This window comes from Pseudorca crassidens, chromosome 12, assembly GCF_039906515.1.
Source record: "Pseudorca crassidens isolate mPseCra1 chromosome 12, mPseCra1.hap1, whole genome shotgun sequence".
NCBI lineage: Eukaryota > Metazoa > Chordata > Mammalia > Artiodactyla > Delphinidae > Pseudorca > Pseudorca crassidens.
The window spans coordinates 61,854,421-61,880,741 of record NC_090307.1 but is presented as its reverse complement, the minus strand read 5'-3'; the positions used below and the strand labels follow the sequence as shown (position 1 = coordinate 61,880,741).

Below are 26,321 nucleotides of genomic sequence, written 5' to 3'. Positions count from 1 at the left end.
ACCCAAGGCAGATTGCAGTTGTCGAGGCCGAGCAAGGGGGAATCCTTCCCCTTGACTTCCTGGGCCCTGTGGTCCCCACAGCCCCTGAAAGAAAGAGGACAAGCTAGTACTAGACTGCACACAGGGTGAGCGCACAGGAAAGACCGACAAGCTACTTCCAGGCTTGAGACCTCACCTTCCTACCAGGTATGGGCGACACTCAGGGAAACAAAAGCATTGCTGGGAAAGAAACGTTTTCCATCACTATGTTAGTTGCTGCCTTTTCCACATGGGTATAGACACTCTTCCAAGCGGGAAACAACTGTTACGTGTCAATAATGACTAAGCAAAAGGGTACGAATAAAATCTTAACTTACAGATAAGGGCACAGGAATAACATCCCTAGTAGCTAAAGTGATACCTGGGATGAAAGCTTTCTGTTGCACAGACCAAAGAGAGGGTTAGAGCGCCAGCCTTATCGTTATCCTAACCTAATACCCCCTCTTGTGCCAAAAGCCAATGGGTGGGTTTGGTTTTGTTTCCCTGAAGAACTTGATGGGTGCTCAGAAGCCATGGGACCACGGGAGCATGACTGTGGCTGCCTGAGGTCGACACAGGTCTGACTGACGTGCTAAAGGCCGGTGACCAGCGAGGCCGCTCTGCGAGGCCCTGGGCTATGCGATCACTTGCATGGCCACTGTCGTGATACCAGACTGAGTTTGCACCTGAAGCTGGGATAACATAAAGCACTGGCGATTTCATCCACGCTCTCAGCAGCCCTGAGTCCCACCACCGGCTCGCTCCCCTGTGGATGCAGGACAGGACGGAGTGACGAAGCGTCAGCGCAGTTGCTGGAAATCCAGTGTCTGCAATTTATTTTTGTGTTATCTTAGGCTATCGACTGACCCTGGTAAAGTTTCAGCTGCTGAGTGCCGCTAACTCATGCTGTGCAGCGCCCAGTGCATGGCGGGTGCCCCAGAGGGGCCCCAGGATTGGCCGCTGGACGCGCAGCCCTGGGAAGGGACTGTTCTCTTGGTCTTTTCATCCCTAACCTCCTGGAAACGACCCTTCCTGACTCGCTGGCTCTGACCTCTCCTCCAGGACCCCACACACTTCCCAAGTCGCCGAGTTCTGGTCCTCTACCCTCGGGGAGGTGAGGGGACCCCTTCCATTCCCCTCTGAACAAGCCTAGATGCCATCTCTCCACCTCCAACTGAGGACTGGGAGACTCTTCACACCCACCCCTTTATCCTGAATCCAAGTACTAGAAACACCTGGGACCCTGCCATTCTGCTAACGGCGTCTCCAGGGATAAATTCACTCAAACATGATTTCTGGTGCAATGCAAAAAAGTTAAATTACTTAGGAATTTACCCTTTACAGAAGGAACATTATTTCGTATTACCTAATAATACATGAAACTTGACCTATAAATGTAACTTTTAAAAAGGGGTGCACGTCTAGTGGTAAAGGAGGGTACCCGGCTCGGCTCTGCGTGGCAAGGTGCAGAAGGGGCTCCCTTAATCAGTTTTTGACCCATTTAGATAAGCACGACCACAGCAACACGGGGCTTTGGTGTAACGCACATTCCTTGCCAAAATAAGTTCTTGGATACACAGGTACCTTATTTTGCATAGGACATGCATTTAAAATACCACGGTGCCATTTCAAGATCAACTGGTTTTTGGTTTTCAAGATACAGATCTCTCTCAAGAACAAATACAGAAAGCAGCAGCCACGGCAATTCTGAGCCTGGGTATCTGTTTACGACTCAAGTAGATCCGGGGTGGCAGGAACTGGATGGTCCTCGGAGGCCCGTGGGCGGTGAAGTCCGTCTCCTAGGAACTCTAGGGAAGGACTGAGTGGATGAGGGATCAGGGGCCAGGAACAGGTTACTCTAAAACAGCTGAAAGAGCTGATAAGGCCACAGCTCAGTTAACGGCAGCTTTCTGAAAACAATGGGTGAATTGTGATGTTTCTCTCAGAAAATTAACCTAATACTGACAAAACATATCAATCTGCAGGACAGTGAAAGTTATGGACACGCTTTAATGTCCGGCGTTTAGGGCCCTTACTTTGCTTTGCTGGTCTGGCTGCAGGGAAGTTTAGATATTAGGAAGACCTTCCCGAGACCACAATGTCAGCATGGAAGTGCATGCTTTCGAGCAGGGAGGGAGGTAGTGATCTTTATGAGATCCCCAGGGGGCAGCTTGAAGGGATGTCCCTTCCACACGCCCTCCAGCCCCGAGCCCAGGCTGCCCAGCCTGTGCGGGAGACAGAGTCCTTATAAAACACCTCTTGTTCGTTCTCTCTCCCTCTCTGTCTCTCTCGTCTCTCTCTCCAGGGGCCCTGCAGACAGAGAAGGTGGTGCTGAACCGTGGTCTGTATTTACCTGCCGGATGGTGTCTGTAAATCTCTCTGCCTCCTCTTGATGCCGTCTGGCCACCTGCGCAAGCTGACCCTGCAGCTCCTTTATCGATACACTCTGTTCAGGTAAAATGGGGGAGCCCCTAAGCTGATTGGTGGGACAAAGGAAGGGGTTTAGTGGCAGCAAGAACTCGGTCTGAGCTGAAGACACAGGACAAACGTGCACAAGGCAGGGACGCACGTGGAGTGACATGGCACGCATGGGCGCGGCGGCAGAGGAGTGACTCTCGGCAGCTCCCCCAGTGCCTCACCTGGGCTCCGCCTGCCCTGCATCTCTCACCCCAGCAGACGGGTGGGTAAGCGGTACCCATCACTTGAGCTTCGGCCACCACGGTAAGACAAACCAGGCCGAGAGGAGGCAGCCCCCATAGCAGCTTCGAGATGGCTTTTTAAATGCGGGTGGTGCCTGAGCTGGCAGTCCTGATGGTCAAGCATGACCCCCCACACACGGCCTCGTAGATTCACTGCCCAAGTTCACGTGTGCCTCTCAGTTGCATAGTTAATGAGTTTGTACACTTTCCTGTTAGAGTTTTCCCTGCCCCATGGGAGGCCTGTCTTTCCTCCTCACATTCCCACCCAGGATGCTCTGGGTAACCGGCCTGGGGCTCCTTCGCCAAACAGACACACACGGTGCCTTGGAGGAGCTACATAAGATCTGCTTGCTACATTTTAGGTTAAAATACTTAAAGGAATCTTTAACATAATTGTTATTGGTAAAATCCATCTTTTATGTGCAAATGGCAATGAAAGAGGCCGAGCTTCTCCTTTTGAAATGTTTTTCAGAGATGGAAACGGTGTCATATTGAAAATCTCAGTCATCATTAAAATTGAGGCGTGCCATGCTACTCACTGGTTTCTGCTGCGTGAAGATAGGTGATTTATAAAGCTGGGGATTAGAGTGGTCTGTTGCAAGAAAAACAGTTGTCACTTCGCTAGTTCATTGTGATTACATTTAACTCATCTGTTGTTTCTCACCGAGGGTACCGTTGTTCTCCTCTGATATAAGCTGGTGTTGCCTGGATCGTCATGAGTGAAGATCACATCCCAAGAGTAGGAAATGCAGACAATAAAAGAGCAGAGCACTTGCCCTAGCACAGGGTTGACTACAAGAGAATTTACAGAAAGAAGGATGGAGACCGAATATCAGAGACACTGGGAACTCACCACTTTGAGATAAAATGTTTGAAAGCTAGAGATTTAAGGTCATCCTCTTTTCAAGAGACTCAAGAACTACTGAGAACGTGAATGCCTCTGTACTTTGCTGGTTACCAGGTATTATTACTGCAGCCTTTTATATCTACTAGGCAGAGTCTGGGGTTCTCTCTGAAGAGGGGTATTTCTCTACATCTCGAATTTACCCCAATGACTAATTTCTCATTTCTAAAAGTTCTATTCTTTTTTAATATGTGGGCTCTTTTACAGTACAACTTACTTTTTTGTCCTGTTTGCTGGCCCTTGGTCAATCTGAGAGCACTTCTTTTACAGTCTCTATCTGCTAATTTTAGGACGTGGAGGTCTCAGAGTGGCTCCAGCTGCTGTTGCGCTAGCGCCATGGGCGCATCTGCGGTGGTGGGGCATTAGCTAGGATCTCGAGTGTGGCCTGGGCTGAGGATGTGTCCGCAGATGGTCTTGAATTTGCAGAAGCCAGCAGCTGAACAGAAATTCTCCTTTCCTCGGGGGTTCTGCAGCTCCAGGTGACATCAGCTTAGAGCCTGGTCCTGGTGAGGCCGCTGTCCTGACGGGTACCTGGGGAGGCTCCACGCTGCTGGGCAAGCTGTCCTATTGCCCCCCCCCCCAACCCCCGTCATGGACAGACGCTTCTTCAGCCTTTCATTAAAGGGCAGTTTGCAGGGGTGGTCCTGGTTCATTTCTCTCCCTGTCCATTTTCAATTCTGAAGTCAATTCCAACCCTTGAAGATTTTCCTAACTTTCTTGGGAATAGAGCTCTATATTTAAAAGGACAGTAGATATTTTATGCAGCACTTTCTATCTACTGAGTGCCTATAGCTTTTGGCTCTATGCTGGGGACAAAGCAGTAAGTAAGCGGCCCCCGACCCCTGCCCTCCTGGGGCTTCCCTCCTGCCCCTCTAGGAGTTTGGCACAGGAGTGCTTCCAGGTCAGCTGGTTGCTCTTCGGCCGGCTTTACTTTTTTCTTCCTTTTGGCCATGCCGCACGGCTTGCAGGATCTTAGTTCTCCAACCAAGGATTGAACTTCGGCCCTCAGCAATGAAAGCGCCAAGTCATAACCACTGGACCACCAGGGAATTCCTCCAGCTTTACTTTTTCTTTTTTTTAAAATAAATTTATTTATTTATTTACTTTTGGCTGCGTTGGGTCTTCGTTGCTGCGCGCGGGCTTTCTCTAGTTGCGGTGAGCGGGGGCTACTCTTCGTTGCGGTGTGCGGGCTTCTCATTGCGGTGGTTTCTCTTGTTGCGGAGCACGGGCTCTAGGCGTGCAGGCTTCAGTGGTTGTGACATGCGGGCTCAGTAGTTGTGGTGCACGGGCTTAGTTGCTCCGCGACATGTGGGGTCTTCCCAGACCAGGGCTCGAACCCATGTCCCCTGCACTGGCAGGCGGATTCTTAACCACTGCGCCACCAGGGAAGTCCCAGATTTACTTTTGAGTTACATGCTACTCTGTACGTTTAAAATATGAATAGCCTCCGTATTTTAACACATTTGGTACCAGCCCAAAGCTCTGAATTATTAGATGTTAAAACGAGCACTGAAATCAAGCTGATCTTTTAAGAAAAGCAGACCTATTAATTTAGTTTCTACATATTACACTATTTCGTTTGGTTGTCATCTTAACAATTATATAAACTTTTTATTTTGAACAAATATACAGGCTTCTTCAAGTGTCGTTCGATTAAAAATGTGTTCCTCTGTTTGAACCTCACCTTTGAAGGGTCACAGAAAAGGACCCTTGAAGTCCTATGAGGATGTTCATCTGGGACATTTGATTCACCTACAGCGGCTCCCATGTCGTCTGTGGAGGCTGGTCAACGACAGAAACTTCTAGATCCTCCTCATCTACGACACATTTTACTCTTTTCTGGTCTATTTTTGCTAACGGAACATTAAACTCTATGGACAACTAATTGCTCCTTGTCAGGGTGCCATTACTCCATTGTTACAAAAGCCAAAATACAAACAGGCTGTGGCAGAAATTTCCATCCAGGGCCACACAACCGCCACATTCACAGCATTTTCACGCAACGCAGAGATCTCCTCCAGAAAACACGTACTTCCCCCTTCATCGCCAAGTTCCCGAAGGTTAGATTCTGAAACCATCCTCCGCCCACTCACCTGAGATTCTGATTAAGACATCGAACGCACTGACCTCGTCCCGTGCAGACCGTTTACGTGAATGGACACCCTCCTCAGTGGCCCCCAGGCTGTGGGCTCGTGTTCGTCTCGACACCACAGCCACCTCCCTGTGTTATCGCTGGGAAGCCCACAGCCCACACCTGCCCCTACGTGGCGTGTCCCACACCCATTTACACTGCTAATTTCCTGGCCATCTTCAGAGATAGTGGCTTATAAGTTACTTTCCACACTTAAGGAGACAACTTCACTATCTCGATATACCAAAAACAAACAAAAAAGCTTTTCATTGTAGCCACTTACTTATTACACACTGGCAACACTACTTTCTAACTAGGACTCCGTTCCGCCTGCATCCCTGTGACCTCATCTCCCGTGACTTCCATTTTGTTCTGGCCGGTTTCGCTACCCCTTCTTCCCAAAGTGGTTTATCGGGTCAACACCTGCGCACACATACTTGGCATAAACCCCACGTCGTTTTATCGAGGCTGGTATGTCACAGCTGAGGCCGAAGGGATAGCTCGTTGATTAAAGGACAAGAGGAGGGGCTCAGGAGAAGATCTCTGAGATTTCTGACCCAGAAACTCAATCCTCTGGGCACAGGCTCGGTGTCATTTATGCGTGTAATCTGACCAGTGCCCGTGCTCGGCTACTCCTCATTCAGAACTATTTTTAAGGCACCCCACACATTCCAAACCACATATCCCGTACCCTGCTCTCCTTAACAAATGGGAATCTCTCAGCAGATTTGCCGGGAGCCACGGGGAGCAAAGTCAGGGAAGAATCCAGTGCCACATGAGAATCTCGCTGATATCTACCGAGACGAACGGGCAACAGCAGTAGTGGTCCTTCTGAAGTCTGGTTGCTTTGTTCTCCTCTGAGCAGCTAACTTCTGTGTGGTTGCATTAGTAGGTTAGTGGGTGTTAGCAGGTTGTGACTCCGGCTCTCTCTGGCTGTGACAGTTCTGAGGCTGGGTAGATACACCTTCCCCTCCCCCGAGCTTATCGTGTGCAGTCAGAGGGGCAGACCTCTCACTTCACAGATCTGTTATCTGCTAACACAGTACCCTGGAAGAAGGTAGTGTTTTTCTTTTTCACCTTGTTGTTGTTACCGCTGCTACTGGTACTGCTAGTACTAGTAGTAGTTAAGTTTGGGCGTTTAGCCAAACACCCAAATCTTGTCAAATAAGCACTTAACTTCTTTCCCCTTTCCCCAAACTTGAAAATCCATAAGGCAAGAAACATAGAAAGCACTTCACAAATGGAACTTGAGAAATTGGAACGGAGAAATTTTCTGAACTTCAGCTTAAGTTCAGAAAGTTGTTTCTTCTTTTAAGCCACTGATCCTGGGGCTCCTATCAGTCCCTCCACCACCCACTCCGAGGAGCTAAGGGCCAGGAGCTGAAGGAAATTCACACGTGTACAGGAGTAGTTGGCTATGCAGACAAACCAGGGTCATTTCAAGGGCAACGGAAGAGGTAGTAAAGAGAACTGCTAACAAGGGGGAAGGATGGATTGAGAGTTTGGGATTAGCAGATGCAAACTACTACATACAGAATGGATCAACAAGGTCCTACTGTATAGCAAGGGGAACTATATTCAATATCCTGCGATAAACCATAATGGAGAAGAATATGAAAAAGAACATATATAACTGAATCACTTTGCTGTACAGCAGAAATGACACCCATGCCACGTGACGTGTGTCTTTAACCCAGAGCAGCTTCTCTGGCTGGGTTTCCCTGCTACCTGACGGAAGCTTTGTGCACTGTTTCCATTAGAGCCTCACAGGAAAGCAATTGTTGGCAATGAATTCGGTTACATTTTCATTAAAAGGTTTTAAGAGTTCTGCTCCCTAGAACTGTCCACTGTACAATTCTTTAATCCAAAGTAATATTCGAAGACCAAACTGAGCAGTCTGTCGGGGTGATGTCCACCCCAGGGATGCAGCAGCTCCACTGAGTCCAGACCCTACAAGCGATCTCCACGCGGCTCTTCTCATAAAAGGGAAAACTATGGAGCCATCAGAGGGGTCCTAGAATACGTTTCATCTTTTAGAAAGTATTTTAATATACAATGTGTTTGCATCCATAATTGAGTTTTCTCTTCTGTGTGAAATGCCTTGGTGAATAAAAAATGAGAACAAAGGATGTTTAACTCCTGAGTAATTCTATTTCCCCTTCTAGAAGACGACGCTCCTGGACCTTGCCTTTCACTCTGAGTTTTTTTTACTTCCTCATTAAAATGTATAAAATTAAAGGAAACCAGACAGATGCTTGAAAGAAGAAACATTCCACGGCAAGACAGCTGGCCACACAATTAGTCCCCCGGGGGATGTGCATTTGGAAACACCGCCCCCACGGGGACGGAGCTCGGTTTGGAGGTGTCCAGGCCCAGTGGGGACCAGTCCCTGTTGTACAGGCAGCACTCCTCACAGGAGGGGTCGGGGTGGGGAGAGGACTGACCAGGCCCGAGGAAACGGTTCTGGACCCAGTTCCACCACCAGCCGGCTGGGGGGTGGGGAGAATTTGCTGACACTGCGTCACACTCTTTCTTCTCATCTGCACAATGAGGGGATTCGTCTGAAGTTCCCTTCTGAGCTACACTGTTCAGTGACCCTAAGTCACATGGCAACAGCTAACTCTGCTAATTGACCTATTACGAAGGTTTAGTTTTCCCACAGCATTGTTTGATTCAACGAAGCATTTCCCTCTGTCCAAAACCACTGCCAGTTTCTGAAGCTCTGCAAAGCACACGAGTCTGGGCAAGCGAGGAGCACGCTCATCACTCCAGCAGGATCCAGCAGAGCCTGGGGGGGCGAGGAGCCCTCTGACACTCACCAGAGTGAACTAGACATGGTTACATGGGACATGCTCTGAACGGTGTGTCAGAGGGAAGAGGGCTCCAGGGACAGGACCAGGGAGCAGCCCGTGGAAAACGAGGAAGGGCCACGGTGGGCAGAGAAAACGGGCGTTGACACCCCACCTCTGGCCATGGGTTTTGGTGCCAGTACCCCGTGTGCAGGACAGGGCGCAGACGGGCCGGTCGTGGCCTTACGTGTCCTATCATTTGACGTACTCTGATTGACTAGTTTTTGCTCATTTTTACTGTATATTTATAGTTATAAAATCATACAGGAAAAAAAAAAGAAAATCGGTACCAGCCACAGGAGCCACAACACTCCTCGTCCTCTCCCCTGCCTTTTGGGAACTGCTATGATGCCTCAGAGCTGAATGGCAACATCCCCGCTGGGACTGATGAATGAAGACCCTTCATCCCGACCTTTTCTAATGCAGAACATACGGCTCTAATCCTGCAGTAACCTGCCTCAATGGGCAGTACCAGAGCCAGACGCTCACTCCTCAGGGCCACCTGTCCTTCTGCACTGGGTTGAATTACTTGCAGGGAAGAGCATTCACCGAGAGGACAACTGTTGCATACAATGGGGTATTTGTGGTGGCTCCCAGCTTTGTGGACATGGGTTGCTATGACAACGGACTGCTGAAGAGCCGCCGGGTCAGGAGAGCATCCCTGATTCTGCCCTACAACTGGAGCACCGGCATGGAAAACGTGGGGCGGGCCCACAAGACGCAGGAGGGACATGCTTGGTTTTCAGTCCTGCTTTCCTTACTGCCTGACAAGAAGCCACAGAGCACTCACCAATCAGTCTCATCCGCTTTGCCAGAGGACCCAGCAGAACCAGTGCCCCTGCCCTCACCCTGTATGGACCCCTCAGTTCAGTTGCATGCAATGGATTCTGATTCAGTTAAGTCTCCCCTGGTTCCACATCGCCCCCCCCCCCACCGTTCCGTAGGGGCCTCGGACCCAGGTAGGAACCCTCACACCATACACGGCAAAGGAGGGGAAGGAGGGGAGGGGGCGTGGCCGCTGGGACCCACCCCTGCTGACCTCCAGGTTGAAGCAGCTCTGGGCTCCGGGCCGGCAGCTCCCCGCGTCCCCGTCGGCTCGACGGTGCAGCTCCCGTGTGGCTCGGAGGTGCAGGGGCCCCCGCTCCTCCCCTCGCTCCTGCCCGGGCTGCCACTCCAGCTGATCTCTCAGTTTGGACTGTTAGGTGCACGGGAGGGATTTGTTTTTTGTTTTTGTTTTAAAATTTTAAACAAAACACAAAGGACAAGAGGGCAGGGTGAGGTGGGGAAGGTAGACAGATGGCTGGAGAACTACGGGATGAGGAAAAGCATGACCAGAGAAACCAACGTAAACACAGCGGCCTCAGAGAGAAAAGAGAACAGAGCCAAGATGAAGCTGAGCAAAATGGCGGGCTGAGAGATTGAAAAGCAAACAGAGAAAGAGGGAGAAGGCGGCAGCACGCTGGTTATGAGGCGCATGCGATGGGGACGCATGAGTCAGACTCGCCCGCAAGCGCACTACCCACGAAGGATACGGAAACAAGGCTCCTGCTGCTTCCTCTCTGCGGTCGCGCGGCGAAAGCCACAGTCCAGGGCGGCGCACGCGAGAGCAGTCCTGGGGCTACTCCACTCGCCGCCCGCTGCTCCGGGGGTTCTCTGCCGCGCTCCTCGCCCGGCCGGGCTGTGTCGCAGAGGGAACGGGTGGGCTGGCTGCCTACGGCCTTCAGGGCTGGACTGTCCCTGGGGCAGTGAACCCAGGCAGGGACGCACGCGCTCCCGGGAAGTCCGTTAATTATCCTGACCATGAAGTGCGTTTGTACTGCGTCTTAAACTCCTCTTTGCTTCTTCGTTGGGATGGCTGGTCGTTCGGGACGCCAAAACAAAAAAGAAGGGACAGACTGCGACGATCCTAGCGCTGCCAGCAGGATTAGCCTTGTGTCAAGAGGGAGGAGCTCTTAGCTAAGAGCAGCGGCGGTGCAGTTAAAAATGAGAGGAAAAGGGAGAAAGAAACAAGGCGACAAAAGAGAGCTAAACCAAATCAAACCAAACTGGGGGGGGGGGGTAAAGAAAAAAAGGAGAAACCCAACCAATAGAAAGGTTTTGGTTGGAACTTGAGGCTTTAGTACAATGCAGGTTTGCGATCATAACCAAGCAGCCGTGAGCAGGATGAGCTGCAGTGCGGCAAGGCCAGCGAGGAGGAGGAGGAGGGAGCAGGGAGGCAGAGCCAGGAGCCCCCTTACCTGCAGGCCCGGGCCCAGCTCCTTCCCCAGGTTCCCGACGGGGGAGTCCCGGGACACGGAGGTCACAGAGGACAGGAAGCTGGAAGACTCGGTGAGGTGGGGCAGAGGGGACAGGCCCTCCCCCAGCCGCTCCACCTGCTCCAGGAAGGCCTGGAGCTCCTTCCTGAAGGCCTTCATCCTCGCATTGAGGGTCCCCAGCAGCTGGGGCTCCTCCTTGGCGCCCTGGACGCCGGCTCCCGACAAGGCCCCACCGCCCTGCAGCGGCACGTCCGTGAAGCCGTCGGTGTCGGTGATGATGCGCTCCACGGTCCGCTCCAGCCGCTCGGCCTCGTGCCTGATGTTCGCCAGGCGCTCCGAGCCCTCCCGAGCGCGGAGCAGCTCTGCCGGGCACTCACCAGCCTCCGACGGCTTCCCGCTGCCGAAGCCCGACGTCTTCTCGAAGGTCTCCTCCGAGTCGCTCTCGCCGCCGATGGGGCCCTCCCGCCGGGGCTGCAGCGCGCGGCCGTCCTCCCCGTCGCTCTCTTTCTTGCCCGCGTCGCTGTCAGCGTCGCTGTCGCGGGGACTTGGGGCGCGCGGGCCCGGGGGCGCGACCGGGTCACAGCGTGGGGCGCCCAACAGCAGCGCCTGGTTCTCATGCTGCAGCGTCAGCACCTTCCCGCTCAGCTCCCTGATCTGCAGCCGCGCCGCTTGGAGCTCCTCCTGCAGGGGCGCTCCGCCGCTCGCGCCCCCCGCCGGCCACGCGGGCTCCGGCCGCGGCTCGAACTTGAACTTGCTCAGCTCGTGGGTCAACTGTCGGTTGTGGTCCTCGATCTCGGAGATGGACCTCCGCAGCAGCTCCGCCTCCTCCTCCACGAACTGCAGGTGCCGGCGCAGCTCTGCGGAGGACTCCAGGGAGTCCCCGAAGGGCGAGGTCGGAACGCCGGGCAGGGGCTCCCGGCCCGCGGCGTCGCGCTCGTGCTGGCCCCGCAGGTCCTCCATCTCCGCCTTGAGGCCCCGGTTCTCCACCTCCAGCTCCACGATCTTCCGGCCCAAGATGCTGGCTTCCTCCTCCACCAGCTTCAGCCGCAGCTTCAGCTCGGCCTCCCGAGTGCTGGGCGGCCCGCCGGCCTCCCCCGTGGGGAGCGGGCTGTCCACGTCCCCGTAGAGGGCCTTGTACCTCTGCAGCTCCTGTTCCAGCCCGTCCTTCTCCCGCCCCAGCCTGGCCATCTTCCTGAGCATCAGCGAGCCCTCCTCTTTGGCAAACTGGAGCTGGCACCTCAGGTCGGCGCTGTCATCCTGCCAGGAGAGAACAGCCCAGAGGACGGTTATTTGAAAATACCCAGTGTTCCTGTTTGTGACGATTTCCCTCGCACCTCGCCCCCGACACACGCACACACAAAACACCGATCTTCCCATCAGTGCGTGGAGTCGCTCATTAGAGGGACCACGACAGAGCCAGGGTGAGCCCGGGGCCTTCATGGGAGCACCGGGGACTGCTGGTGGTGGCTTTGTCACAGAACAAAGGAAACCAAACAGTTTGGAAAAATGTGCACATGAAAACCATCACCCAGGAGATGAGTGAATGAGATGAAACCCAGCCCCGTCAGCAATGCGGCGACCCCCCCCACTCCCTGTTACTTTGTGGGTCCACCCTGACAAGTGAAAGACCCCAGACCCCTTGCTCAGCCTGGGGCAGGTAGACGGGCCTCTGTGGCCACTTCCACCTGTTGCCACTTACCTCCTACCTCATCAGAGGGGTGGGCCAGCACCTCACAGGAATTAACAGGATGGGGAGGCCAGGTGACCCCAAATCAGAGCCCGGCTTTGCTGGAACCTGAGACACGGCAACCCAACTCTCCTCCTCCCCTGCCTCCCCTCCCCCAACGAATCACAGGGATGGCATGAGGACAAATCATGAGATGATAGGCATGAGGGTGCTTTGGAAGCCGAGCTGCACAGTAAGTACCAAGCTCTGACGGTTAGTATGAAATGGTTACTGCAAACCTAAGCCCGGGTGACTCGCACCCTCCTCTCCCCATGCGAACTTGACTTTGGTTACGTTCTGGCCTTTAGTGGCTGTAACACAGCACGAAATTAAACTCAGAAACCCAAGGCAAGGTGTTAAGTGGTTTAAAACCTGAGAAGTGGTGGTCATCGGGATCCCAGAGGGTTCTGGAGGGTCACCGGAGCAGGCTCGCGGCTACTAAAAGCCCACACTGCTCGGCTGCGGTCAAGAAGGCAGTTTCTGGAGCAACTGGAAAGTGGACTCTGCCTGCGCAGCGCAGGTCTCAACGCCCTGAAGCTGCGTGAACTCTTCATATTCAGTGGCTGGCAACAGTGACCGATTTCACGAATCATTCCTCTGGGATTGGCTACCAAGTTTCAAAAGGCTGTCATGGGGTCAAAGGCTTAGGCAAAGGCTCCCCCTGCCACACAAACTCAGTGATGCGCTGGGTGGTGGTCACACCCCATCAACCCAGGGGAGGGGGAGTCGTCATCTCCACGGCAAGTCAGCCCCCCGGGGGAGGATGACTCTTCCAGATCACTTGTGTGCAAACAGGCCCGCAGGGCTGGTGCAGCCTCCTCCTCAGAGAACACGGCTCATTCTCCGCCCTGTTCTTGTCGCTCGCTTACCATTGGGCAGAAAGACATAGAAACGCCTCCCTGGGTGCCCACACCTTTCCTCCTTCCACCCCAGACCCCTCCTGCCCGAGCCACAAACCCATGGAAGGAAAGAAAAGCAGAGTGACAGGTAAGATTCAAAGAAAAATCACAGGCCAGCTGTGAGCCAGAACCACACGGAAAGCAGCCCTGGTGCTGCCCGCGCACCCTCTGAGGGACTCTCTCTCACGCCACCTCTTGGCAGAGGGCCTACCGGTCCCGCTCCTTCTGTCCACGGCACCACGGGCTGAGCGCAGAGCCCTGGGGAACCAGCCCCTTTTGTCCAAAGCAGAACCCTCAATCAAGGTCGTTGTGAAGGTCAAAAGGAACAGCATATCGCTGACTAGTTTGTATGTGGCCAATCTCCACACTCGAGCACGCTGAAGCCAACCTTCTGCTTTGTCTGAAACTCAATTAATTTGGGGAAAAGGAGCCAGTAATTCTGTTTTTTTTTTTTTTTTCCTGTTCGCACATCAGGAGAGTTATATATAAATGTCACTGGGAGGAGAGCATGGTCTTCGTGATCTAAGAACTTATCACATTAAGGATCTGGGTTGTTTTTGGTTAGGCAGACATAACAAGGGTGTCTGTGACCTGCTCAATGGAGCAAGATGGGTGATCACTGCTGGGGTAATGATATATATATATTTTAAAGGGCCTACATCGAATACACGGGCTGTAAAAGACATACTATATTTAATCCTAAGGGGAAAAGCATACTTATTTGTTGATTCATTCATTCCTTCGGTAAATACTGAATACCTACTATGTACCAGAAATTGGCATGTTAAACAACCCAGTTTCTTAGAACTTTTGAGAGTAGAACAATCAAAAGCATCTTTTCAATTTTTGGTAAACATAGATTTGTAGGAAATCTATTGTACCCAAATACACAGAGAGGTCTTCGTTGTCACAGGAAGGAATGGAGTTTGAATAAACTAAAATACGTATCAATAGAGACAGATTGTCAATACTTTGTAAATGAATCAGTTTGGAGGTGACAAGTATGGGATAGGAAGACCCTTAGCCCCAACATTAACTTGATAGCCAGTGTTTGTACCGTGTCCAAAATCACCTAAACGATCCTATCTCCCCGGAAGCACAGAAATTCGACTTCGTGCCTGGGGACAGACGTGGAGATCAGAGAGGAGAATGTTGCCAGCCACAAGGGAACTCCACCTCCAGCCCAGGACTCAAGCCTGGGCGGACCCAGGGATGGGCAGGGCCCCAGCCGAGACAAGTGTCCTGACCCTACTTCCCTGGAAACTCACAACTGGTGAGGCCTTGAGACGGTGGAGGCCAAGGGGCAGAGTCACCTGCACAGTTCAGGATGCTTTTGTCTCAAACCAAGATCAGAGGGTCTCAGGCCATCTCTCCTGAGGGTTTCCCCCAAAAGTTGAACTGAGAAATCGGGGAAGGCACACGAGAGGCACATGGAGACTGGGCCTTCCCCAAGGGTTCTGTACTTGGTTGTAAATACTCATCTGCACCCGCCTTATACAGGTAAAAAAAAAAACCCAGAGAGCCCTCAAATTGCCTTGATTTCTAGAAACCTCACACCATCCGCCCCCGCCCCCTCTCTGCCATTCCCCACAGTCTGATTATAAATTACAACCATCCTTCTCTGTCTCCTTGAACTTAAACCCAGGTCAGGTAAAGAAACAAGACTCTATGATAGGGCTTCCCTGGTGGCACAGTCGTTAAGGATCCACCTGCCAATGAAGAGGACACGGGTTCGAGCCCTGGTCCAAGAAGATCCCACATGCCGTGAAGCAACTAAGCCCGTGTGCCACAACTACTGAGCCTGGGCTCTAGAGCCCGCAAGCCACAACTACTGAAGCCCGTGCACCTAGAGCCCGTGCTCCACAACAAGAGAAGCCATCGCAATGAGAAGCCCGCTTGCAGCAACGAAGACCAACACAGCCAAAAATAAAATAAATTTTGTAAAAAAAGATTCTATGATATACCCTAGTGAGCGTCCAATTCATAGATTACCTGAGGATTGATCAAATAACCCAAAAGCCTTCCTGTTCCTTAAAGAAACTACCCACATACGAGAAATTCGAATAGAGGATTAAAGCATGCTTCATTTCTATGCAACACCCATGCATTACTAGGCCTGACTAAACCATGACTAACGCAGTTTTTGACAGAAAGGCCATCTCTGAAGCCAAGGGAGTGTGTGGCTTTAACAAAGGGATCAGACTTCCTCACTCAGTGGAGGCGGCTGGAGCAGTGTTTTGGGGGCTGGGTGTGTGGGGAGCTGGGCTCAGCCTATTCTGGGGCGGGAAGCCAAGTCCTTCTAATAAGATGGGGAATCATAGCCTCAGCTAAAGCAGCACGGGCTGGATACCCATCTTATCTTGTAACTGAAGACTTTCTAAAACTCAGCCAAGACTCCAGGGGAGGGGTCTAGGCTGATCTCAGGCTCTGGTTTCAGGAGATGGTCCGATAGCTCCAGGAATGCAGCGTGAAAGCAGGTCCATTAACCTTCCCACGTGACACACCTGGTGCAGGCAGAGAAGGCAAGCAGGGCATGGAGGGGAGGACACACACAGGGCCACCGCCGCCGCCACCAGCGGAAAGGCCTTGACAAGCGACAGAAATATATCGCTACGGGTATATATTCTTTGGCTTGCAAGTCTGCCGTCTGGCCAGCCCCCCAGCGCTGACTGCGCGTGCGCCTACCTTGCGCCGGGGCGCCAGTTTCCTCTGAGTTCTGGCTGCGGACCTGCAGTTCCCAAGGCGCTCCGTTCCACCGCTCTGCCAGACAGAAACTCCTTGCTCAACGATCCCGCAGGCTGGGCACTTAACCTGCTCCCGAGCCCGGGTCTCCCCTCTCCTGTCCCCAGCCTGACTGACCCTCGGGTGAGTACACTGCACGCTGTCCATCCCGCGATGGGTAGAGGCGACCCTTTTAAAGAGAAGCTCTTCCCTGGTCAGGAGCCAGTACGTTGAAACAGACTCAAAGCCCAAGGGGGTTGAAGCTCCCAGTAGTGGGGACGACAGATTTTAATGTCGCCCTTCTTAGCGGATTCCAAAGGGAGATTTGGGGAGCAGAGACGTGGAGAACAGTTAACCTCTGGCATTCCTCCAGCTCACGCAGCCAGGCCCTCCGTGAAGGCTGCTCTGGGGATGGGGGACTTTGGAGGGGGGAGAAAGCAAAGGGAATCAGGTGTGGGATTCACAGGGAGGCCGGCCCCGGGCCTCGGAGCTCGTAGTTTCCTGGACTTACTGCATTTCTCTAATTAGTCCTCGCTCTGAGAGCTCAGGAAGCTGACACCCCAATGATGCCTTGTTCTCGCCAACACCTAATACTAGCAGCAGTTTTTTTTTTTTTAAAAGAAGGAATCCAGCAAAGCGAGTGTTCAGAAAAGCTAAGGAAGTTCTGAAGGCCACGTGCCATGTGCACAGAAAGGGCCCCACTCTTACCACCTTAGAGAGAGAACACCTTGTTTTCAATTAGGACAATTTAAGACACCCTTCAGTTTGTGCATTAAAAAAAAAAAACCAACACTCAAAACAATGCTGTATGGATGACCCGACACAACGGCAGCTGTGCTCTTTTACTGCTTTACTGTGTGAATGTCTTCGAGGCCAGAACACCTGCCACCAGCTGTGAGCATGGCAGAGCCCTGCCTGAACGGCACGCAATTATGCTGCTCAGGAAGCCGGTTTGCTCTCCTCCTTCTTGAAGAAACCACCAGCTGATCGGTGCGAGAAACAAAAGAGCTGTTGGTTTGGGAAGACAGTTTTCACCCCACAGAGGCTTTGGATGAGTCCAGATGTTGGGGCAGCTCATGTTTCTCTGACGATATTGAAGGTGACACTAACACTTGAGAAAATTCAAAATGAGGAGACGTCGTAACATGAGAGTGGAACGCTGCTTACCTGAGTGAAGGCTTTCTTTTCTTTGTACATTTCCCGGCTGCCTCTTCTCTTCAGGGAACTCTGAAATAGATCCAGGTGACATTCTGTTACGGAGGAGGGGGGGGTCACACGGGGGAGCCGGCACTAGGTGGCAGGTCCCCACTGGGAGGGGACACACACAGTGGACGGAGGCTCTTTTTGTCACTGGAATCAAGAAACAAACTAGAGTCAACAATATAAAGGCAGTCGGGGGAATTCCCTAGTGGTCCAGTGGTTAGGACTCCGAGCTTTCACTGCCGTGGCCTGGGTTCAATCCCTGGTCAGGGAACTAAGATCCCACAAGCCACGCGGCACAGCCAAAAAAGTATGTAAATATAAATACAAAAGAATACAATACAGTAAAGGGAGCTGGGTGAGCTCAGGGAGGCCTTCGCATCCTGAGAGGCTTTAAGTCCTGATTATTGGATTTGGGGTTTTCCCCAATCCTTCAGTTTCGTGAAGGAGGGAGTCTTGGGTCACTGTGACTGTGGAGGGGAGACGGGAAAAGGAAAAGGGTAGGAAGTTTTGGGTAAAAGATATGTAATGTTTCTGGAGCTGCCTTACCTTCCGAATTATGTTTTGTTTGGGCTAATATCAAAATGAATTACCATTTCCTGAGTACCTGTGGGCAGCAGTGAGGTGAAAAGTGGTCGGAGGGAGAGACGGTGGCCCTTGTTTACGGAGAATCCAGGTTGCGACATTCCCCACGACCCCACGCCAATTCCTGATTAAACATACCTCTTAGGTCTTAGCGAGTTCATCATTTCTTCATGTGGGAAGCGGCCAGGCTGGGTCCCCGCCTAGTTTTACATGCGTTACAGCGCACCTTTGCCTGCTATGGGCAAGAAGTGTGTCTGAAGTAAATCAAAAGGCCAAGGGATGCCTGAGACAGGAGCACAGGGAGGCAAGGCAGTTCCCGCTCACGCCAAGTGCGGAGCCAGAAAGAACGGCTGGAAGGAGAGCCAGAAGCTCTGAAGGGAAGACAAAGGAACCTGAAACCCGAAAGGATGGGTGTCATCACAGCACAAGTTACAAGAAAGCAGTCTGGAAAGTTAAGAGACTCCCCCCACGGCCAGCTTCACCTGAATGAGGGGGACCGGGGTCCCCTGGGAGCTGACCCAGAGAGGGGCAGTGCCCTCTCTGCTTTGTACCTTTGCTGCACCCCGCACACCGCGCAGCCTGGGAAGGAGGCTCTCCTGCAAGTCGCCTCCGTGACATCAGATCTCAACGTTAATTCACTCAGTTCTGTGTGCATTACAGTGTCTCGATGTCAGAAGGTTAGACCGTGCCATTTATTGGATGAATTTCAGGGTTAAGAAACAACTGAAATTCTAGCTGCCCCTGAGCCTCTCGGAGGCTGGAGGCCTGGGGAGAAAGGTAACTGAGATAAGGGATGAGAAAATAGAGAGTCAGCACGGGGTGTGGGCGCCCCCCGGCCAGCCAAGGGGGGTGGAGGCTTGTCCCTAAAACCCCAGCTGCAGAAGTGGCTTTCTTTCCTTTAGCTTTTTCTGTAAAAGCAGGGTCAGACTACAAAGAGAATCACCATCTCCTCCAACAGGTGACGTTGAGCCTGTCTTAAGAGGAGCTTGAGTTTTTGTACCCATTGTAAGTAGGTTTTCCAAGATTCTTCACGCTGCAGTGAAGGAGTTTCTTTGATCTGAATGAGCCGAGTGAGATGAACGCTTCCGACTATAGAGAAGAGTTACGATAAAGCATCAGGGAGAGCGGCTGTTCCCGAGGCTTCAGCCTGAGGGGTTTAATTCTGGGACTGTGGTCGCAACCAGGGCCCACAGTGACTGCAGCAACCCAGCCTTCTGCAAGCCGCCCTCCCGCATCACATCTTCTAAGAAACGGAAAACAGATTCTGCACTTGCTGAAAGAAAACTGTCTGGAAGCCAGAGGAAAGCTAGAAGTGGAGACAGAAGTTTCTGAAAATCTATGCAAATCACAGTTGCTGCGTTTCGGTGCTGGAGGAAGGGGCGCTTTCTGGGGGAGCTCCCGCTGGAGGGGCCCGGGCACAGATTCCTCTGACCCGCCCGGGTGTCTTTTTCCCTTGCCCTGCCCTGAGCAGAACTGCCCAAGTCCTGTGATCCATCTAGCGAATCAGGGAACAGGCAGGAGTTTGGGGGACCCCCAACACAGATCTCAGCCACAGTGGCAACTGCAACAAAAAACACTGCAAGGATTGAGATTAACCAGCAATTAAGAAACCATAAAACTTTGCTGATGGACATAAATGAATGCTAGATGTTGTCTGATGGGAAGACCTATGTTACAAAGATGTCACATTTTTCCCAAATAATTTTATAAGTCATTTTAACCAAACTCCTCTCTGTCTCCATATATACATAGTGCAACATATATACACACAAATAGTATGTGTGTGTGTGTGAGTATATATACATACACACACAAATACTTTTTGTATATTTGTAAGGGAGATAAGAGGATGGAAGGACTTGACAAAAAGATTAAAAATTCAACTAGATCAGGGACAGGCAAACTTTGGCCGCCAGCACCAATGAATCCACAGCCTATTCTGTGACTAAGTTATACTGGAGCACAGCCTCATCTATGGATCAGAAAAAACCAGATCTATACCATGTATTTTAAAAAATTCCAGATGATTTAAAAATCTAAATGTAGAAATCACACACACACAAAATCCCAGAAAGAAAGAGATGAATTTCTATTTGTTCTGGGGGCATGAACTTTATAAACACAAGAAACAAAAGCTGAAACATCCAAGGAAAAGATAGAGTGGACTTATAAGATTAAAATATTTTTATATTATCAAAATAAACCACTTACAGTATTAAAAAGCAAATGATAAAATGGAAAAAAAGATTTTTCAAACACAAGACAGACAAAAGAATACTATTCGGCAAGCAATAAAACCATCTTAATAAGAAAATAAACAAATGGCCAATAAACACGATGACTAGTAATTAAAACAACAAGGTATTGTCTCTCACTTCAAGATTTATGGACCAAAAGAAGCATGACATCCAGTGTTAGCAAGTATCCCCAGAGGCCGCCCCCCCGGACCGATCCGCGAGTCAGGGGCCGGCGAGGGGTCCTATAGCACTTCCAGTGGGCAGCTCAGCCTGACAAGTGCATATATCGTCAGCCAGGAACCCCACCTCTGGGAGCACACCCTAAGGAAAAACGCAGAGATCTGTGTGAAGATTTGAATGAATCAAGAGTGCTCGTGACAGTACCTTTTATAATAGTAAATGAATACCGTGTAGGTTGTTAAAATGAGGTTTTTGAAGGATACTTAAAGATGCCAGAAATATAATACATTAGAAGGAAGATGCAGATGACAAACACCATGTATTTTGTGACTTCACTTTATATCTAATAAGTTATAAGTATGCCTACGGGGAAGGGGGGTGGGATGAATTGCGAGATGGGGATCTACGTATATACACTACTGATACTATGTATAAAATAACTAATGAGAACCTACTGTACAGCACAGGGAACTCTACTCAATGCTCTGTGTTGACCTAAATGAGAAAGAAATCCAAAAAGAGGGGATATATGTGTATGTAGAACTGATTCACTTTGCTGTACAGCAGAAACTAACAACACTGTAAAGCAACTCTACTCCAATAAAATTTTTTTAAAAGTATGCATATGCATTACATGTGTATGTGAGAAAAGTAAACTAGAGAAATGTATATCAGAATGTTAATAGCGATCCTCTTCGGATGATAGAATTATGAGTGAGTCAATAATCTTCTTTTTTGGGGCTTTTCAAAGTCTCCAAATTATCTACAGTGAACACTATTTCCTTTGCAATTAAAAAAACACAAAAAACAGGAAATTAGAATCCGTTTGTAAAGAGGTCAGAGAAAAGAGGCTATCGCTGATGTCCTACGTAGGGTTTCAGTAGCGCTTCATTAGAAGTTATCTGCCAACTTTTGGGTCTCTTTCCATAAGATGATATTGTTTTTATTAGTCTGGTCCTTGAGGTATGACTGGTACATATACGGTTGGTGAAAAAGACCAGGAAGCCCCCCGAGGATAGCAGGAACCGGCCAGGTACTCCACGGCACTGCAGGCAGGTGCCAAGCCGTCCTGAGCCCCCGGCCGGGGTGCAGGCCCCTCTGCGCTTGCGCCTCGAGTCTCGCCCAGGCAGGGATCTGTGCTCTGGGTGCACTGGCTGGGGACCCTGGGTACAGAAGGAGTTGTATGAGCATCATGGCCGGTTCACCCCTCTGGATGACTCAGATCCAGTGGAGTGTATCTACCAAGAAACAGTAAGGAAAGGGGTGAATGCTGACTATCAAATAAACACAACCCAGAAGGGAGGCTCCCCTGTGATTCGGTCCACTCTTCCTTTTTAGTCTGGCCAACTGCCAACAAATCAACTCTCAATTCCTACTGAGAAGGGAAAAAAATTGAGTTTGAATCCAAATTGAATCCATCTACGCTGATGCATTTGCTGAGTACCGAACGTGATTAAATAAAACATGAAGTTAGGCAATTTGGACTTGAATGTCAATTCTTAACGCTTCCTACTTTAAGTGAGCCAGTTTCTTCCAAGCGATTTCAGAAAAACTAACAAGCTCTCAATTGCTACAACGTTTCAGAGACAGGCTTTGGGCTTAAAATTTAGATTGGGAGTCAAAGGAGGCAGATGGCCTGCAGTTGCCACACCTAGGGAAGGCCCTCGCACAGAAACGAAGACCCAACACAGCCAAAAATTAATTAATTTTTTAAAAAAGGAGGCAGATGAAATTTAGAATGCTGTAAATCATGAGTCAGTATGGGAAGAGTAGGGATGGAAGCAGAAGATTCCAGAATTCTTAGATTCTTATTATTTAGAAAGTTGTTTGGATATGGGGGGCTGGTTTGCAGCACACAGTTATACGATCAGAATAAGAAAATGAAGGTGCCTAGATCTTCTTCCTTTTAGGAGGACATTATCAGGGTTCATTTCTCCCACATTACAGTTCTCGTTATGTTAAGAGATGCGAAGGAAAGGGATTACCAGGTTCTCCTCCAGCCGGAAGCACGAGGTCCCGGCTGGCGGACGTTCCCTTCCCTCTCGTCTTCTCCACTGGCCCCTAAACATCTCCCAGGGAGACTGGTTCCCTTCACTCTGCTGAAGTCAGCTGCACCACAGTTACACCGCTGGCTCCAATACACAAAAGCCCCTGGGATTCTGGGGAAAACCCTCCAAGGCCGCAGTGGGAAGGACACCTTTCTCCTCGGCCTGCCTGGGAGGATAGTTACGATGTTAACAACTGCCTCTTGTTGGATTGCTTATTCGTGTCAGGCCGGATGAACTCTCTCCATACATGTAACCTAATTTACTTCTCACAGAGCCCCGAGATATATGATGTATAAGCTATGCTCTTATCACTGGTTAACAGACAAGAAGACACAGAAGTCAGGTCATGTTTCAAGGTCCCCCAACTTGGAGGTGGGGCACCAGCCTGACCCCGACTCCTAGCCCTCTGACCCACAGAGCCACGCTCCAGGCCCAACAGCCCAATCTCCCCATTTGATCTGGTTTTCTTTTTGTCTTCTTGAGGCTTCTGAGACCCAAATGGCTGGGGTTTTTTCATCCAACTAGTCTCTCCTTTCTTTAGCAAAAGAGCACTAAGGACTATTACAGGAATGGTTGCAAACTGCTCAACTCACGAGGTACCTCGAAGCAGTGAAATATTTGCTGGGGCTCTTGATTTCCAAAGGATCTGAGGCTGCAGACAGCAAAAGTCCTTACTTGGAAAAGACAGAAAACTCATTATCAGAGGACAAAATACCACAAAGTAAATGAGGAGGAGAGGAGGAAAGTTATACTGAGCCGCTTCGGCAGAAGAAAGGTACAGCCATCAGAGTCGGAGCTGGGTGGGGACCCCTCAGCCACGACGCAGAGGGGGAGGCCAGGGGAGCAGCTGCCCGGCCACACGCCACACCGTCCAGGGCCGTGAGGCCCACTCGGATGGATGGGGACCGCCAGCACACCCAGCCTATCAGACGCCACTTTCTCCTGGGAGAAGAAAGGACATGATGTTAAAAATGACAAGTCACGGGGCTTCCCTGGTGGCGCAGTGGTTGAGAGTCCGCCTGCCGATGCAGGGGACGCGGGTTCGTGCCCCAGTCCGGGAAGATCCCACGTGCCGTGGAGTGGCTGGGCCCGTGAGCCATGGCCACTGAGCCTGCGCGTCCGGAGCCTGTGCTCCGCAGTGGGAGAAGCCACGACAGTGAGAGGCCCACGTACCGCAAAAAAAAAAAAAAAATGACAAGTCGCTGCTCATGCAAATTTGGGGACTGTGACACATACATGATTTGTAATAGGGCTGGTGGATTCATTTGAAACCTTAGAGACACGTGCCTGGAGGCCTAGTAATAAGAAAATCACAGCACAGTACTCTCAACCAGACATCACAAAATAGAGATGGTAAAGTAAAACTACAAATTATCATTAATACCTGAAAAGAAACATGAAAAATCATGACTACTGGAAGACCAAAATGATGATTGCAGCAAAAACAAAGTGTCCGTTCCCCAGATTATAGGAATCTCAACTCTCGTTGTGCACATACACATGTAGGCACTCAGCCACACCACCAAGCATTACATGAAATACTGAATTAGAATCCACATTTCAGAAGCCTCTGACTCACTTAGTAGGTGATCAGTAAGGCCCTTGGGCATTCACGGAGGCTGCAAATCTATAGAAATGGTTCCCATTTGCCTATCAGAACTGAAGAGAAAGCTCGTGTATTTTTTTTTTTTTTTCGCGGTACACGTGCCTCTCACTGCTGTGGCCTCTCCCACCGCGGAGAACAAGCTCCGGGCCCAGCCGCTCCGCAGCATGTGGGATCCTCCCGGACCAGGGCACGAACCCGTGTCCCCTGCATCGGCAGGCGGGCTCCCAACCACTGCGCCACCAGGGAAGCCCAAGCTCGTGTATTTTTAAAAATAATCTGTTCCTGGCTCCCACTGGTCTACTGGAAAGAAATCTACTCGCCCGTCCTTCAAGAGAGGCCAACTATTTCCTATTCTGATGAAATACAGAAGTTAGAAGTACTTTGAAAAACAAAACCAAAAAATACAAATAAATGATATATTCAAGTGTTGCCCCCTTTTCAGAGAACATTCATCACTGATTTTTCTTTTTCAGGTGCATGACACATGAGAAAATACTTGGCACTCGAAAAGAGCATAGGGAACAGTTCTGATTTACTTACGATTCTATTTCACAATAATCTGCCATTGCACCCTGTGGACCTTCTAATGTGACTTGAGCATTGTTCTAAACAACAGACCTCACTGTTATACTATTACAATGTATGCACATATTTGTCAAAACTCAGGGAATATAAACTTAAGATGTGTGCATTCACTATACGTAAATTAACTCAAAAAAAGTATCAGCAAAAATTAAGCTCCAGTTAACAACGTATATTGAGGGAAAAGTGGTGTCTACATTTTCAAATGCATCAAAAAAATATGGGTTAATAGATGAATGAAGATATTTGATAAATACAGTAAAATGCTGAGGTAGAATACAGGTGGTGACTATACAGGTGCTCACTAGAAAATTCCTTAAACTTTGTTTGAAAACTTTCATAATATTCAGAAGAAAAACATGCACGTTTCCAATTTCACTGAAAACAGTTAATATAATATTGCATCGTCATTATAAATGATTACTAAAACATTTTAATGACATGAGAAATTTCCCACAAAATGCCAACCTTTGAAACGCAGGATGAAAAACAAATTTAATATAATCTCATCAAGATTAAATATTTTTGTCTTTGAAATGTTTAGAAGCAAATATGACACTAAAATGCTAACAGGTCTTATCAATGGGCAGTAGAATTATGAATGACTTCATGTTTTTCTTCATAGATTTAAAAAATTTCTCTGAAAGAGCCAAAATTCATATGCTATTTTTTTGGATCAGAAAAGATGTTATATTTTGGAAACAACAGAATTGACTTGTGATGCAAGCACCCGGCTACACCGAATGCTGCAGTGGACAGATCTGATGGACCGAGAGCCCTGAAGCCAGGTAGAAATGAACAGGAAATGAAACTGGAGGATTAGTCCCCCGGGGAAGGATTAGCACTGTGCTGCTGGGGATTATCAAATGCATCTTTGCACAAAGGACAAGGAAGGGCCTAATGGACGTTTGGGGAGGGCAGATGGCTCAGATTCTAATTGCCCTCCCGGGCTGATGGCTTCCTCTCCAAGAGGCTCCCCCGCAGGCCGAGGCCGACGTGCTGACCCACGTCTGCCCAGAAGCCCCGTTGTCTGGAGCCATCACTCAGCCCCGTGGATCACCCACCAAAAGGCTCTGAAATCTCCAAGTGTCCCTCCTAGGGCTCTGCACAAAGCCAGTCCCGCCCCTTGGGTACATCTTCAGCGATTCTCATCTCCAAGCTGTGGCTACCTGGATTCCCAACTCTGACACCAAGCACACGCTCCACGCGATTTAAGGACAGTGGGGATGCCTGCACCGTGATTTCACGAGGGAGCAAAGGCTCTCCGTATTCTCCATGAGCCTCCAGCACCTTCGGGGAACTACAGATGATTCAATCAGCCAAGACCAGGCCCTGACCTGCGGGAAGAGGGCAGGATGCTCCTTGCTATCGCAGCATGAGAATAGCCCTGGACGCCTGAGGGCTGCTGGGACCATGGACGGGCCGCCAGCCCAGCCTGCTGAGCTGGGCCAGCAGCGAGCACTGGGGGGAGAAAAGTGCTCCCGGGGGACGTAACCCCGGGCTCAGGACAGGCCAGAGAAGCAGAAGGAGGGCGGCCCTGCTCCCCCTGCCCAGCGGGACCGAGCCTTGTCCCTGGACAGCCCCAGGCAAGGCTAGAGCTATGGGGCTAGGAGCAGGCCTCCTGTGGAAGAATAAAAACAGCCCTGGTTCAGGTGATTAAAAGCAAAGAACCCAGGTTTAC

The 26,321-nt window shown here is 50.4% G+C and overlaps 1 protein-coding gene across 7 annotated transcripts in view; it reads right to left on the bottom strand.

The window, feature by feature from the left end:
- Window positions 1-26,321, bottom strand: part of MTCL1 (microtubule crosslinking factor 1) — a 123,215-nt gene that overhangs the window by 34,724 nt on the left and 62,170 nt on the right. For 4 of the 7 annotated variants that reach the window (XM_067699684.1, XM_067699689.1, XM_067699686.1 and 1 more), the window contains exons 4-6: window positions 17,370-17,429; window positions 10,839-12,113; window positions 9,641-9,796 (exon numbers count right to left, since the gene is read on the bottom strand). In XM_067699684.1, the coding sequence (XP_067555785.1) occupies window positions 9,641-9,796; window positions 10,839-12,113; window positions 17,370-17,429 (1,491 nt within the window). Of the gene's footprint in view, window positions 1-2,371; window positions 2,495-9,640; window positions 9,797-10,838; window positions 12,114-16,166; window positions 16,242-17,369; window positions 17,430-26,321 lie in introns of all 7 variants that reach the window. The other 3 variants (XM_067699683.1, XM_067699687.1, XM_067699690.1) reach the window with 2 other exon arrangements.